Here is a 17,120-nt window from a genome sequence, read left to right as displayed (position 1 = left end):
AGCATGTTCTGTTGATTGTGGTAATGAGGCTGAGGTCTCTGGAGGATGTGGTATGGAGAGATTGGGATTTCTTTAGATGTAGCATTTCTAACAGAGCTAGGTCAGACGTGGCTTTGTAAGTCAAGCAGAGATCGCCACTTAGTAGATGATATGAGACAGAGAATAGCTGGAGTTTTTTTAGTCTGTCCATATAGAACATGTGTTTAAGGGCTAGGATCCTCTTTGTCAGGTACTTTTGTGGCCTTTCCAATTGTTGCATGTGTATAGTAAGGTACATACCAAATCAGGCATTATACTCAATGACTGGCCTAATGAGGGAAGAGTAGAGAGAGATGATGACCTCTTCCTTCCCAGATGTAAACCCTTGGTAATGAGATGTGCCACATAGAAGGATGATGAGATGAGACAATTAGCTTAGCTTGTCTGAAAGTAAAGTCCTTTTAACATTCTTCCAGCCCTCCTTGGGTACCAGGCAGAAATTTGGAGCAGTAATAGTTATTATTGCAAAAGGCGACTGGTAATTATTAAGCAGCAGTTCTGAGGTGTATATTATAAAATCAAGGTTGTTGTATTTCAGAGAATTCCCTTTACACCAAGGTACAGCTGTCTTGTAGTATTATATAAAAATAGCAGGAATGTGGGAGGGGGGTACAGCTCCTCATGTTGTCCAGTGAAGAGGATCACCCCCCCCCCCCGCAATAAAAACACATTAAATGTGTTGCAGCGAGTTTCAGTTTTTGGTCACTCTGTTATACAGCTGCTGTTATGTGGTCAAGTTTGGTGTATCACTCATTTGTGTTTCAGATTTCTGTCAGGAATCCCTCTCTTCCTTTCCTTGCCCTCACAATTTCTTCATCTCTGCCATGTCTTCTTGAATATCTCTGTGGAATTCATTTCCATTACCTATGCAGTAATCCTTTCCTCTCATCCATGGTATTTTCTGATAAGAAGAAATACTTTTACAGATAAGGAGTTTGTTCCTTGTGCTCCCTCCTCTCATGTACTTTTACTAAAGGGTGATCTCTTCCATCTCTGCAGTACAGTCTTATGCACCCATATCATCACTCCATGTCTCTACTAGTTTCATGTAAGAATAACTACAGCTCTTCCAGCTTCTTGAGTTTCACTCGGGCTTCTCCCATCTTCTTGATGTCCCTCTCCTTGTCTGCCGTACAAAACTGCATTACTTAGGTTATGAAGTATATCCTGTCTGCCATCACGCACCAGCATTCTCTTCACTAAAGCCATGGCTGTCTAACTTTACTCCTACACAGTCCAAATGTGATAAATACCCCAGCTACCGTTTCTGCTCTGTTATCATTAGTTCACTTCTCCAGCTTATGCTTCACACTAGGATTGTTGTCAACAAAACATAATAGTTTGGAATAAAAAATAACTACCAACTTTCTGCCCACTTGGTCAGCCTTTTCAAGTCCTTTCTTAGATTCTTTCTCTGTTTTTTACTGCTGCACTTGCCTGTGTGCCATCAATAAATAGTTTGATTATGTTATTTATATTCCCTCAGACATGGGCAAGGTCAGGGTATTCATGTACTGGTCCGGGTTTAGCCTCGGCCGACTGGTGACTAGAACTGACAGGGGTCTAGGGAAGTAAATAGTGTGGGAAGAAATAGCCAGGGAATTGTTATGGCTAGGCTTGTATAGGCCCTAGGGCTGATAGCCTAGTACCAACCTATGAACCTATGAACCTATGAATATTACTGGCCCCAGAACTCACGCATCTGACACTTCAATAATTACTCCACTTATTCCCAAGATCCCACTGTGTCCTTCCTGACAGCCATGTTGCACACCAGCTACACAGTCTCAGCATGACCCCTAGTGCCTGCAGTTTTCCTAGCAGCTATCAGTGTAGATCCAAGTCAATGGTCTTGACAAAATCTAGATAGATCACATCAGCCAGGACTCCCCTTTCAAGTTGTCCTGTAACCCCATCATAAAACTGAATTAGACTCAGGTGAAAGGTTCTTCTGGATTGTTGCCCTCTTGAAAAACTAGTCTTACCTACAGGACTGCCATCAAGGCTTTATCTGTTAACAATTTTAAGACCTTTCTTGCACCCAGTCCTCATGTCCTTCTTCAGTGGACAGTGACTTCTATCTCCATCAGAACTACTAGAATATTCTGAAAAAAGTTTGTAAGTGTAATGTTTGGCATTTTTCATATCACTTTAATCCTCACTCTTAGTGACAAAAATATAAACAGACCAAAACTTCAGTTAAATTCAGGGGCATCCATTAAATAAAAAAGAGGTATATAAATCATCCACAAAATGGTAGCCACCATTCTGTACAGTCGGGAACTGACTGCACAGAGTTTGGCATTGCCTAGCTATCCATGTTCATGCTGACAATATCTACTATATCAACCTCACATTAGGCCATATGGAGGCCTACTTTGCTCTTCCCCTTTTGCTGTCATACTAAAGTAAAGGCCAAAACTGTTCCTCTCACATCCCTGGCTATCAGCGATCAAAAAACAAACCAACCAAGAGTTAAACTATAACCCCCTCCCCTAATAACTACTGCTGCTATCAGCTGGACTTGCCCAAATAACAGCTACACACAACAACTGAAATGTGCACTCACTACCAACCCATCTGCACAGTAAAGGCCACGAGGATCAGTTCCTATTACTTAACCAAGTCTAGCCATCCACAAAATCCCGGGCAGCTGCAGGAGAGGGGAGGAAATCAATACAAATGCAGGAAAGGAACCTATACTGTGCACCGGACACACTAACATTAACCCACTGCCACTGCTAAGACATGAAATGTGGCCCTGACCCCAAACCTTCCTAATGAAAAAAAAAAAAAAAAACATTCCACTTACCCAATCATGCAAACCAAATACTTATTAGCAGACTCGGCTCAGGTCTTGGTTCTCCTCTTTCTCCAGTGAAAACTAAAGAAGCGTACCTCCTGTGTAACATAAATACCTGGATCCTGATTATTGAATCCCTCACTCACTCAACCCTCTCCCCCTCATCCTCTCAGCCTTACCTAGGTTAAAGGCAGAGCCCAGTGACAAATTAGTCTGCTAGGCTAACTTCATAAATCTGCAAGTCTGTCAACCATATTTTTGCAAATTATAACAATAATAATAATAACAATAGTATAATTTCAATTTAAATAAAATAATGCACTATAAAGTCAATACCACTAACATCAAAAAGAACATTGAGTTTTAAAATAATACAAAACTGTTAACTCCTTAACTTTTAATTGCATGAGATCCTGGCACTCCATATTAGTTTTAAAGGGTTTTATTGTTTTTAACTTTGACTAAGGACGATGCCACCAACCACATTCAGAGTTCTGGATGTAACCCTTAATAAATGCTCCACACTGGAGTAGCTCTTACTGTATCAATGTGCATGTCAGAATTCAGGTAGTAGTCTAATAAAAAGCCCAGGTCTTTAAAGGTTTTGATGCATTCAGTTCAATTCCATCCAGATGGCATGAATGGAATTTTGTTTCCAAAATTTATTTTTTAGTCTTATATTTAAGGTGGACTGTGCAAGCCCCCTTCCCTGATAGCCTATGCACACAATTCCCTATTTCCAGGAGGTTACCTCTCAACTGTACAGATTTTCGCAGAATGCCCAGATTTTTTTCCTCAGATATTTGGTCTATTCCTCATAAATTCTGTGATTTCTGGCAAAACACTGATGATTGAAGTCACTAAATAATGAGCAAATAATGACATATACCTGAGTTTCAGACTTCATATCCTTCAGAAAAATGTATGTTAACACACGTCTTGTTATTCTAACAGTTTTTTGAGTTTATAAGAGCAATATTTAAAATCTGTCCCTATTTTTGGGCCTTTGGCCCCCCATTATTTTACGCTTTGTCCATATTTCGTGTGTAAAGAGGTTGAGAGATATGGCTTGAGATACATACATGCTCAGTCTCTTGGCTGAAAGGTGCAGTGCTATTGGCAGCTTCTCATTTCAGGTGGATTGCAGGTGTTGCCAATACAGTAAGCCAAGCTTCCTGTCTCTCCACAAGATAGGTGAACAGGCATAGGGCACTCACTCCTATCCTCCCACATCAGGTCTGTGCCAGATGAGCTCAAGTTTTCTGGGTCACAGTCAATTATTTTTCCCTCTATACAAGAAAGCCAGGAAACCTATTCTGTTCTTGATCTTTTTAATATTAACTGTATGATTGGGTTTTAAAGAATCGGTTTTAGCCTTAATAATCCAGATTTGAATTGTATCTGTTTCTTTTAAACCCTTTTCCCAATTTCACATCCTAAATTGTACCTTAGCTTTGTTATAAGTTGGAATTTTGTTCTCAATTGTTAACATGTTTGCCATTAATTGTTGTTGCTCAGAAAACTCTGGATTCATTTCAGCAAACTGTGATGCTCATGAGGTGATTTTACTTAGGAAAGTGGGTAGCATTTATACGTATTAGTTAGTATATGGGATAATACCATATACAAGTATACTGACCTATTGTTGATATCTTAATGATATAGTAAATACTACATTTTTTTTACCATAATAGAACTAAAACATTTCTCTGTCTGTTAATTCATTTTTTGTTTTGCGAATTATCAGGCAATATTTGGACAATTTAAGTCTAGGGCTATAATCGCGTTTGTGGATTTGTTAATATTAGTCTGTAAGTGAGTAGAGTTATAATGTCATGTATGAGGCTCTCTGGAAATCTGTAGATGCTAATATGAATTTTTATTTTTGTTTTATAATTACAATCAGAGAGTTTAGCTCCAAAGAATTATATTCATATCTGTAGACCTCACTTACTATCGTTGTCATGGGCATAAACAGATATCGCCTCTTTTCATTAACTGTTTTTCTTTGGCTGTGGCAGGCATATTATCTAGTGGCTTCTTGGCATACCCCATGCATCTATTACAGCTGCAGTATATATGTGATTCTTATGCAGTTCATATTTCCAGTAGCATTAGAATAAAGATATTTTGGGGCCCTGATTTTAAAGAAAAGTGTTTTATAGTCTGACATTGCTCTAAAATTAGTAGAGTTTTCCTTGTTGTACTTTAACATGGTTAATGCAACCACTATCTGACCGACTGTTGATGGTTACAGGGTATCTTCCCTCTGCAATTTTTTTAAATAGATTGTCACTGTCAGTAATGATAGATTTCTAATGCAATTTTACAAACAGAGGCAGTGAGCTGTTGATTTTCTTGTTCATATTTTTGTCTATCACTTACTTGTTGGTAAAATAACCGAAACATTTTTCCTCAAACTTGATTTTATTTCTCCTCAGATGTTACAAAGTAGTGCATTATATAAATTATTAACAGCCATATATAAGATGACTTGCATATCTAGTGAAACCAGTTTTTAACATTATTAATTATGTTTTATACAAACTTAGGTTGTAGCTATTTTTTCACCAAGAATGTATTGTATCACTTTTAGGTGTTGTACAGAAGGATTTGCACACCATTAGAGAATTTGCACTTGCAGTACTGATATCAGTTTCCAGACTAGACATAAATCATTTTATTATGCCACTTCATGCTGAAAGATCACAAAATAAAAACACAGACATCTTAATTAATATATGTTAAAATTATCCAGATTTATAGGTTCATAAGTTCATAGGAACGTACTAGGCTAGTTGCACTTGTAGGCCATTTTAAGACTAGTCAGTTCCCTTTTTGTGCTCAAATGAACCTGCCCCATTTGGGTAGATATTGCCCTTACCCATCCCATGCCTGAGCATTATATATTATACCTAATCAGAATAACTGTGATCATGCCACAGATAACTCAAGGAAACCCATGCATGAGATAAAGCATTTAGGAGCTGCCTCTACCCATTAGTAATACAGGGGACAGCCCTGGGGTAAATTTTCTTTTTCCATCCATATATCCAAGTTGCACTTAAATAAAGACTGGGATGAACATTTGTTTTATGAGGAAATGATTAGCTTTCCAATTTCAGATCTTGAACCTAGTACACCATTTAGCTGATTAGTTGTAGCAATTCATGATTGTAACATGTCTGATATTACAGATTCGGACACATGTATTTTTTATTGTAATAAACTGTGGCCCTATTCTTCATATATTGTGCAACAAAATATTTGAACGTGAGAAAGAATTATTGCCTTCAACTCTACTTATTTCTCTGTGTCTGTCACTCATTATTTTATTCAACTTCTCCAAAGAGGTCATCACTAATAGCCAAATTCACTTCTACCAATGACTACTCTCCCAAGTTTGTTGCCAAGATTCCTGTAAGTAAGCATTGTTCTTTTATCCAAGCACTGGACACCGTCATGCCACTATTTTCATTTCCACTGGGCAAGTGCAGCTCTTTCCTAAGCTCCCGTCTCAGCATTACCAGATAGTTCTAAAAAGGAGCTAATCTCATATTTGCCAATAATCTTAAGCCAATGTAGGAATGAGATATTATGTCACATCCTTAATATCTACAGGATTTATCCAAATTATAAATGAGCCCACTAGACTCTCTCCTATGGCTACTGTTTGGAAACGTCTCACAAAAAACATTTCTCTGTCCAGGGACACCCTTACTCTGTGAGTCACTGCTACCCAATCGCTTTCCAGTTAGTTCATCCTCAGCTTAAACTCCATCCTTCCCTTATTACCTTTAGACCAACAACCCAAGGGGATATTGAAAACATAAAAAACTCACTTTAGAAACATTGGTTTTACTATTCTGCAACCCAGTGACACAAACACCACAGAAAATCTCCTAACTTAACTGCTTATCATACTTCAGAATCTCTGTTCCCTTCTCATAAGAAGAATTAGAACAATTTCCAAAAACAAATTGATGACAAAAGAAACAAAGCTCATGCTTAGATTCAGGGACCACGCAGGCATGAATAAACTGGAAACATAATCATGTCCCTTTCACTCGAAATCTCTTCATCTTCCTTAGAACTTATAAGAATATGGCTCAGTAGCTTGCAGTGCTCACCCATGCAAAACACCTTTAGAAAGAGGTCAACTCAGTAGCTAGTACATCCACCAAACACAAGTCTTTCCTGTCAGAATCCATCCCTGCTTCAGAATGACATGCCTCATCAACTACCTTCTTAATGAATTTTTGACCCCTCAGATCATTCCCCTACTCTTTTTTTTCCATTTACTTCAACCATCTTCTTGAAACTGAAAAACTGGTAGATAAATTTCCTTGCAGTAACAACTCCAGCTCTGAAACTTTTCCCTTGGTTTAATAAACTGTGCAAGACCACATTAACCCCCCCCCCCATGGATTTTACAAGGACATTTTTCAGTGATATTTGAAGAAGTGCTGCTATCCATCCCCTTTCTGAAGTTCCCCCCTCTCCCCAACTGAAGACTTCAGAACTGTTTCCTTCCTGCCAGTCTTAGGAAATGTTCTTAAAAACTTATTCACTCCCAGTTTCCTCATATATAAATGAATTCATGCAGCAACATGGACAGTTGTTAATTGGAAAACACCATTACTTCCCTCTGGAACCTCACAGATAATAATGTACAAAACAAGGATAAAGGTCATCACTTCAGGGCTGTGTGTTTTTGACCATACAAAGGTTTTTGATTTAGTAGATCACAGGCCCTTGAAGAAAATACTCACCAAGCAACAAACTAATGGGTCTCCAAATTCCTACTCCAATTCTTCTTCATCAAGCTTGATCCCTTTTCTCAGGGTCTTCCTTGGGCTCAGCCCTTTGTCTACTGCTTTTCTCCATCTTCATAGATATGCTACCATCTGACCCCCCAAGGCTTTGAGGAATTTTTTTTTAATGATGACTTTGTGATATAATCCTCGAGTCTTTGCTAGTCCTTCATCAAAAAAACATCTGCTATCTGGTTTCGCTGTTATCTCCTTTTGTCTGCTCAGCAATAGAGAAGAACAACCCCATGATCTTTCGAAACAGAAGAAGCTCATACATGTCCACCAAAACTGCCAATTCTGTCGGCATAGAGTGATAAAAACCTGACTTCAACCCAGGTAACCCGAGTTCAGATAGTGAACTGGGCATCTGCTGAAACTGGTATTAGAGACAGGATGAATGGAGAGGCTTAGCCTGCATGCCTGTCTTCTGCAGAATGGAGAGAGGGCCATGTGCTGGTGGCACACTGTCGGTGGTACAATCCTCAGTGTAGACTGGAGGGGTCATGCTGACAGGGTCATTTGATCAGGTTACATGTGGAGGCATATACATGCATCACAAAAGCTCATTGCAAAGCAACCCATTGGATGCCAAAGAGCAAGTTCATTGGGTTGCCAGCACTGAACTAGAAAAACTAAGTAGAAAGCCCTGCTCCTCCACAAGGATGATGCCCCCCTCCAGTTTATCTAATCTAGTGATCAATGGGACAGAAGGGTGAATCTGATAGTCTGCGGTGAAAAAAACTGGCATAAGTGATCCCTCTTATTTCCCCCTCCCATGAACCACCACAGCATGCGAGTACTTTGAAATATGTCTAGTATAAACACATTCTTTCAAGTCTCATGCTGAACAAACTAAAGCCAAAATCAATAAACTGCTTTTCTGAGCTTGTAAGACCTAATTTTTCTTAAGCCCAGAAGACATTAGGATGATCAGCAAATAATTCTCGCTAGCTAGTCTTCAGTATGGTCTCTCATACATAGATGATTATCCAATCTATTATCCCTTCAAACATTCTCCATAATGCCCCAAATTGAAAATCACTGTTCAGTCTCAGATAAAGCCGTTTAGGTTCCCCATCTGTAAATAGACAGGTTCCTTCTAGCTTATTTGCTTTTTAAACTTCTCTTTCAAAATTCATGTACAGTGGCAGTGACACAACAAGGAGCACACTCACTTTTGGTACAAAGGGCTGTGAGTTCTATTCCCACACCAGATAGATGGACTGCTGACACTGCAGTACAGCTTAAGGGGGTGCTGCACTCCTGAGTGTATCATCCTTTGGATGAGACCTTAAACCGAGTTCCCATCTGCCTGAGTTGGAGGTATCTCAGGTGGATGTAAAAGATCCCAGAGCACCCATTGAAAAGAGCAGGGGGTCCATATAAGTTCATAGGTTCATAGGTGTTTACTGAGCTAATGACCATAATGGCCTTTTTAAGCTTAGCCATGCATCCCAAATCTCTGACAAGTTCTGATACCCTTGATAAGTGTAAGCATGGGCCTGGGAGATGAACCATTTACAGATAACCTGTTTGCATCAGAGACATAGGTGCCAAACCAGGGATGAATTTGTGGTTTCTGATCCAATTGTCCAAGTTACACTTGAATTGGATTAGGGCGGAACTCTGCTTTACATGGATGGGGAGCCTGCTCCATAGACAGGGTAGTCTCTGGGATACATATGTATATCTCCAGCAGGTCCTAGTTAAATCACAGGCAAGGTCTAAGTCTTTAGAACGGGTAATTTTGGTACTGTTTGTTTTGTGGATATGCAGGAGGTCCATCAGAGTGGTGTCTGACAATGCCTTGTATGCCAGGCATATATATCCCCAGAAAAGTCTGTAGGAGATAGGAGACAGAATACAGGGATAGGGCCTTGAGGCAGTCTGCATAGGACATATAACTGTATTCTTTTTGAGAGTTTCTTCGGTGGACGTTCTAATTGTTGGATATGCCTGGGTAGGTACATATGAAAGGGGGCATTGTACTCAATGATAGGTCTGATGAATGCTGAATAGAGTAGAACAATGACTTCCTTGGACTTAGATGCCTTACCTTTGTTTATAAGATGTGCAACATAGAATGATTTCCTCACCACTGTAGACATGTGATGGTCAATGGCTAGATTACTATCTATGTGTGTCCCTAAGTCCCTGACTACTAGGTCAACTCTAAGGCGTGTGTTGTCAATATGATAGTTACCAGGGATGGATGACTTCCCAAAGGATACTGTTATCCATTTATTTATTTATTTATTTATTTATTTATTTATTTATTTATATACAGAAATAACTCTTATTTACAAAATGTTTGCATATTTACAAAGATTTACAAATGTACGAATATATAGATATACAAATCTGTTTACACAATCATACTAAATTTTCATCCCAATTAGACCCCCACTCCTTTTTCCATAATCACCATTGGATTTCACTTAATATTGTTGCTAAAAATCCATTTACCATTAAACAAAATTTCATCTATTCTTTCATTCCATATAACATAAAATAACTTTTTATATTTTTTAACATACTCTTTACTTCTATTCTTAAAATATCCATATTTAATCATATCCATATTTATTTTATCTATCACTGAAAAAAATCTTCTTTTACCTGTTTACCAATAGAATTCTTTTTTTTTCTTTTATTACCTCCCATTTTATGTCTTCTTTGTCCCTTATTTCAGAACCTTCTTCCATGTCTTCTTTATTTTTTTCTCATCTACTTTTTCTTCTATTTCTACTACTTCTAAAATTTCTTCTCTTTGTTCATTTTGTTTTCTTTCTTTTTCTTTTTCCATATTTTTAGTTTTATTTTTGCAATACATCCATAAATGTCCAATGCTGTTACCTTTATAACATTTTAATTCACATATTTTTTTTTTTTGCAGCATGTCCCAATTCCCCACAAATATAGTGCTTTCTGTCACAGTTACTTATCAAATTCCTTCTTTTCAACAAAAAAAAAATGTTTTGGGTTGTCACCAGTATTTTTAAACACCTCTATTCCCCTCTACATTTAACATGCTTAGTATATGTATAATTTTTAACCTTCTATTTTAACACAATACTACAATCCCAACCATCAGTCCGTAAACCCCTTTTGTCATAAAGTTTTGCAATGTCCACTACTTCTTTGCATAAAGTTTTCAAATGTCCTTTCAAAATCTCTCTCTCTTTCTACCTGTGTTTGAAATTGTACATACATTTTCTTTTTTGTTTCCTTGTTAAATGCTTTTATCACATAAGGATTTCATGGGTTACAGACTTTCTTTTTTCATATTCTCCAAGAACATCGAAAAAACAGTTTAAGATATAATGTCACAAAATGTCTATTTGTTAATAAGAATAAATGCTCTTACCTCATGTACTTTTACACCCAAAGGAACTTCATACCTGTCCATTTCTTTGTCTTCTTTACTTTAAATCCTTACCACATACTTCAGTTTTTCATTTTCTTTTGCGTTCTTTTCTGCTACTCCATTTTGGCCTTCGTTTACTTTCTCTGCATATGTTATCTTTTCCATCTCACCACTATTTTTCAGGATTGTCTCTGCATCCTCTTTTCGTATTTTCCCCATAATGTCCCTTCAGGAAACATCTCCTTCATTTTGTGTCTCACTCTGAACCACCATTTCATTAAGTAAACCATCCCACAACCCTCCCAATTGGTGGGTTACAATTATACATCCATCTTTTGCTGACTCATCTCCATCACACAGATTTCTTTGAAACATTTCCTCAGAATCCTGCGCACATTGTCTGTCTCATTATTTGCTTTCACCTCCATTTCTTTCACCACTCTATCACCTCCTTCTCTCCCCATCTGCCTCCCTGTTTCTCCAGGCTGCCTCTGCACCTGACATGGAAACAGGAAGTGATCTTCCAAAATGGCTCCCACTCACAACAATGAAGAGTAGGCAAAGTTCCCCAATACCCTGGCTAAATTTCCCCTAGTTGTATGACTACCACCTTGGGTGTTCCTTAAAAAGAGACCTAGTGGGACTGAGCTGGTCTCAAAAGCATAAATAAAATAAACAAAAATCATTTATTTCATGGCAACGAGTGATAAAAGTCTTTTGATTTTCATGAATTGATCCAAAAGGGGGTAAAGAAATGTGTAGAGACTTGAAGCATTTAATGGCAACTGCAAATATATACTATGGCCTGAATATTTTTAAATATTAAAAGTATTTTACATTCAAAACCTGGTCTGAATGATATTTTAAATATTTAAGAACTTGGATGATGGTCTCTTAAAGGCTTGATGCTTGGCAGGCATGGGGAAAAATCAAAACCATTTGTATAGTAAGAAAAGATGGACATCAGATGAAAGTATGAGAGGATATGTTATTGAACACAGGTTGTAAGAAAACTATTTAGCAGATTTTTCATGTGTCTGTTTTATACACAGTCATGAAATGAATGTGGAAAGTTTTATATGTGCATTACATTTTATTTTATTTATGCATAAATATGATTTAAATGGGTTAAAAAATGACACTATAGACAGAATGTTGAATTTAACAGATATGTAGTAAAATAGATCATCTCTGTTGAAGCAACGCCCCAACTCTTTGTGTAAAAATGGGGAAAAAAGGGTTATGGATGTATGGATACAAAATGTGATCTCTTCAAATGTATATAAACAGGTGTAATTAGTCGTTTAATTGTCAAAGAAAGTCTTTATTATAGGTTCATAGGTAGGTACTAGACTATCTGCCCAAAGGCATTTATAAGCCTAGCCGGAATGTGTTGGCTTTCGCCGCCCCCTTAGATTAGTTCCCTGTACTTCTGTCCAGCAGAGCCATTGAAGTGATCCCCAGGGTAAACTTTCTATTTCCCATCCACTCGTCAAGGTCTCTCTTGAAGAGGGTTAGCGAGGAGCTCTGCCTAATGTAGATTGGAATCTTGTTCCAGAACATGGGAAGTCTCTGGGACAGGAATCTATCCCTCCAGCACATCCTATTTATTGTTGTGGTGAGGTTTACATCCCTGGAGCTTGTGGCTCGAAGGGATATGGTTTTCTTTAGGTGGAGCATGTCCATCAATTCTGGGTTGGACATGGCCTTGGACATCAGGCAGAGATCATCTCTGAGTAGGCAGTATGCAACCAAGTACAGCTGGAGTTTCTTCAGTTGAGCTGCATAGGGCATCTGCTTGAGGCCAGTGATCCTCTTGGTGAGGTACTTCTGTGGTCTTTCCAGTTGTTGCAGGTGTCTTGTAAGGTACATCCCAAATGGGGCATTTTCTCTATGATGAGTCTGATGAGTGATGCATAGAGGGGCCCAATGACCTCTTTCGATCTGGATGCAAACCCTTTTGTGATTAGGTGGGCCACATGGAAGGATTTTCTAACCACTTTGGCAATGTGATTATCAAAGGAGAGTTTACTATCTACTTGGGTCCCCAGATCCTTTATTATGTCTTCCGTATTTAGGGGGCTACCACCTATGTGGTAGTTTGTGGGTACTTTGTTTTTTCCAAAGGGGATAACTATGCACTTTTTGGCACTTAGCTTGAGGCCATGGTTTTGACACCAGGTACCCATTTCAGTGAGTCCCTTTTAGAGGATGTTTGTGTGAGTCGGAGAGTCAATTATAGCCCCTAGTTTGCTGTCATCTGCAAACTTGGTCAGCCATAATCCTCCTGTGCTTGCCTGTACCCCTGAGAAGTATATGCCGAACAGGAGGGGTCCTAGGACTGAGCCCTGGGGAATGCCACTTGTAACCGGTTTAGAGTCAGACCTAGCGCCCACAAATCTTACCATGTGGGTTCTGTCCATGAGCCAGTTGGCAACCCACCTCGTAGCATAGGGGTTTATGTTCTGGCTGGTGCACTTGTCTATAATACCTGAGTGGGAAATGGTGTTGAAGGCCTTTGCAAGGTCTAGGTAGGCTGTGTGGACCACCTTTCCCTCATCTATAGCCTTGGTGACTGTCTCAATGAAGTCCACCAGGTTTAGGAGGCATGATCTGCCCTTAACAAAGCCAAACTAGGTGGGGGTCCAGTGTTTGGAGGTTTCCTATGTCTCTGTTCATGAGATCCATGATGATGCACTCGATAGCTTTGCAGACCAAGCTAGTTAGGCTTATAGGGCAATAGTTCCCGGGGTCTGTGGTGGCTCCACCTTTGTGGAGCGGAATAACTGTTGCTGTGTGCCATTCTGTGCACATATAGCCTGTGGAGAGGCTGAGTTGAAACAGTGTGTTTAGGTGATGGGTTATTTCATCTTTGAGCTCATGTAGGACGCAGCCTGGGGCACCGTCTGGTCCCATTAATACTGTGTTTTTGGCTTTGGAGAGGGCTGTTTTAACCTGAGTGTCTGTGATTTCAGGGGCACTATAGTCTTCTGGTATAGTTATAGGCCCTTTTGGGGGTGAGAAGGGGGTGAAGTTTGCAATGAACCTGTCTGCCAGGATGTTGGCTATATCGGTCAGTTCAGTGTATTTTCTGCCATTCTGCACTAACTCTGAGCAGATCTGAGAATTGCCACTTAGATTCTTGACATAGCTAAAGAATGCCTTGTGGTTATCTTTGGAGCACCATGGCAATTTTTCTTTCAAAGCTAGCCTTGGATGATTTTATGAGGGAACGTAGTTTCTTGCTGATACTGATCAGGGATGTCTTCCCTTCTTGGGAATATATTGGAAAATTATAGTGCAAAATCAATAATCTGTGTGTTTTTGAAAAAAAAGATTGAATTCTACATCTTTGTATTTCGTGGCTTACATTTATTTTACTTTATTTTGATTTTATATCTTTTTATTTTATTTTGCCTTTCATAACACTGTACAAGTGTTTTGCTTTTTTTACTTTACCTGTCCTATGTCACTGCTGATCTACACCTTTCAGGGAGATTCTCATACACACTGATATGCTTACTTTTTAGTGTGTGTGTGTGTGTGTGTGTGTGTGTGTGTGTGTGTGTGTGTGTGTGTGTGTGTGTGTGTGTGTGTGTGTGTGTGTGTGTGTGTAAATGTATATATATATATATATAATTCTAATTATACATTTACTATTTTTAGTTCCTGTGCGTGTGTTTTTATACTGATATTTTATTTTTCATCCTTTTAACCTGGCACAGATGCATTGACTGAAATTGATCCTTTGGAATCAGTACTTTACACCAGTTCAAAATCAAATACATAACTTCATTAATCATGTTTAGCCACTAGTACCAGTGCTCCGCTCAGTGTGAGAGTCAGTAGTTAGTGTCAGCTCATCCTTTGTAGTTTGTAACAAGCTAGTGGTGCTGTTTGACTAACAAGATTTTGTTTTCATTTATTGGACACTAGCAGATGAGACTGCTATTAGTATCCTGAAGAGAAAACAGGAGGCAAGATATAGCAGTGCAGGATCAGCCATCTCATTGTCACTGATTCACCAAGGGTGTGTGGCAAGAAGACAGTAGATTGAGATGTGTTTACTGTGAACGTCACCTCTAATTAAAGGGCAATTCTGATTGTATGCACTGCTAAGCTAAGCAAAGCATGACTGGTATGCTTATGATGTGTGTAAGTATGCGTGCTATCTGTGTCTGTGTCTGTTTATGTTCATCTGCCTTCAGTCAGTAGTACTTTGCTCTGAAAGTTCTTTTCTTTTTACGTATGCATTTGGACTGCTTCTGTCTCAATGACTGGCTTAGAAGGAAAGAGAATCCTTCATTATCTTATTTATTGGTGAGCATGTACATTATGATATCTACAAATGTACATAAGAATCACACATAACTATGATAATATACATTTTATTACAAAACACTCTGCTATTATATACTATGTACATCATGTGAGATGCTCTCACATGATGTAGGATATGTGTCAATACCATTCAGACTCACGTTTTTCTTTCTGTGTTTTTCAGATACTTCATTGAGAAAGAAAAGCTGACCATAAATTATGCAAACTTTAAAGACCAGGGGACATACACCTGTGTGGCAAATACCACATTAGATTCTGTGGAAGCTCATGCTGACCTCGTGGTCATTGGTATGTAATCAGAGGCTGTTTACTGTTTTTGTCAGAGGTAACAAAGCTTTATATGCAACTTGTTGTTTTGTGCATACATACACACACACACACACACACACACACACACACACACACACACACACACACACACACACACACACACACACACACACAAGTTGCCCATAGTCCACAAACATTGTATTCATATAACACAATCCATGTTAAGCATTTGTATTAAATTCATTTGGCTCCTGTAGATACTTTCCTTCCTTCTCTGTATCTCTTTGATTGGAAATAAGAACATTTTAATGAAGAGGATTAAATAAGAAATGTAATTCTTATATGGTAAACTAAATATTTTGTCTTCCTTTTGCTTTACAGTCTAGATAAATACTGTCTCTACAAATTGCCATCCATACATGCAAATCTATAACCATGTGGTACAATAAAGCCATCTGTTGCATTGTGGATACAGTACAGTTTTGTACCTACCATAAATGTAGATGTCCGATAGATATGCAACTGCAGTCATAACATATGGGCTGTCCTGCCTCAGGCAGCCCTCGGTCGGCCGGATTCCAAAGTCTGGGTCCGGCGTCGGCTGGTGTCGCCTCCTCTCCGACATCAGAACGGCTGGAGTATAAAGGCATCGGCCGACGCCATCTTCTTCAGTGTTTCTTGCCCCAGATGCCAGGTGCCCTCCTAGGAAGGCGAAATTTGGTGAATGGATAAACAATTCCAGACATGCACAACAGTAATAAACAGATACACCATAGGGGATACCCCCAGCTAATAGGAATAGGGGGAGTGGACCCATAAAGAAGGTTGCAGAGGGGTAGGAGGGTGGGAAAATCCGACTGCAGTTGCATATCTATCGGACATCTACATTTATGGTAGGTACAAAACTGTACTATGTCCTTCAAGAATGCAACTGCAGTCATAACATATGGGTTGAATACCATAGCCAAGCTGGGGGTGGTTGGAACTAAGAAAGTCATGGTGTAGCTAAAATGCCCTGCAGGACTGCTGAAGCAAAGCCTGCTCGGGATCTGGAGTATAAAGGCAGGTTGTAGTGCTTGGTAAATGTATGCATGGAGCTCCATGTAGCAGCCTCTAGAATGTCCTTTGTAGCCACTCCTCTTAGGAAAGCTGTGGATGTGGCTATAGCTCTGGTGGAGTGTGGCCTAATATTGTCCGGCACACTTTTTCCATGAAAAGAATAGCAGAATCTGATGCAGTGTCCAATCCATTTGGAAATTGTTTGTTTGGAGATTGCTTTTCCTTGTACTCCAGCAGCATAGGCTACAAGCAGTTGGTCAGACTTTCTGGTGGCCTTAGTTCTGTCCAAGTAGTAGAGTAGTTGCCTGTGTATGTCCAAAGTATGCAGTAGTGCTTCCTCCCTGTTTTGAGGATTGGGGAAGAAAGTAGGCAGGTGAATGGCTTGATTTAGAGACACCCTGGAAATTACTTTTGGCATGAATGAAGG

The 17,120-nt window shown here is 39.1% G+C and overlaps 1 protein-coding gene across 5 annotated transcripts in view; it reads left to right on the top strand.

The window, feature by feature from the left end:
* The window catches only part of L1CAM (L1 cell adhesion molecule), a 2,005,704-nt gene that overhangs the window by 1,559,517 nt on the left and 429,067 nt on the right, over positions 1-17,120 (top strand). For all 5 annotated transcript variants that reach the window (XM_044080361.1, XM_044080360.1, XM_044080358.1 and 2 more), the window contains one exon: positions 15,528-15,652. In XM_044080361.1, the coding sequence (XP_043936296.1) occupies positions 15,528-15,652 (125 nt within the window). The remainder of the gene's footprint in view (positions 1-15,527; positions 15,653-17,120) is intronic.

This window comes from Protopterus annectens, chromosome 8.part0, assembly GCF_019279795.1.
Source record: "Protopterus annectens isolate FY-2018-M chromosome 8.part0, PAN1.0, whole genome shotgun sequence".
Lineage (NCBI taxonomy): Eukaryota > Metazoa > Chordata > Ceratodontiformes > Protopteridae > Protopterus > Protopterus annectens.
This window is presented reverse-complemented; position numbering and strand designations above follow the sequence as displayed.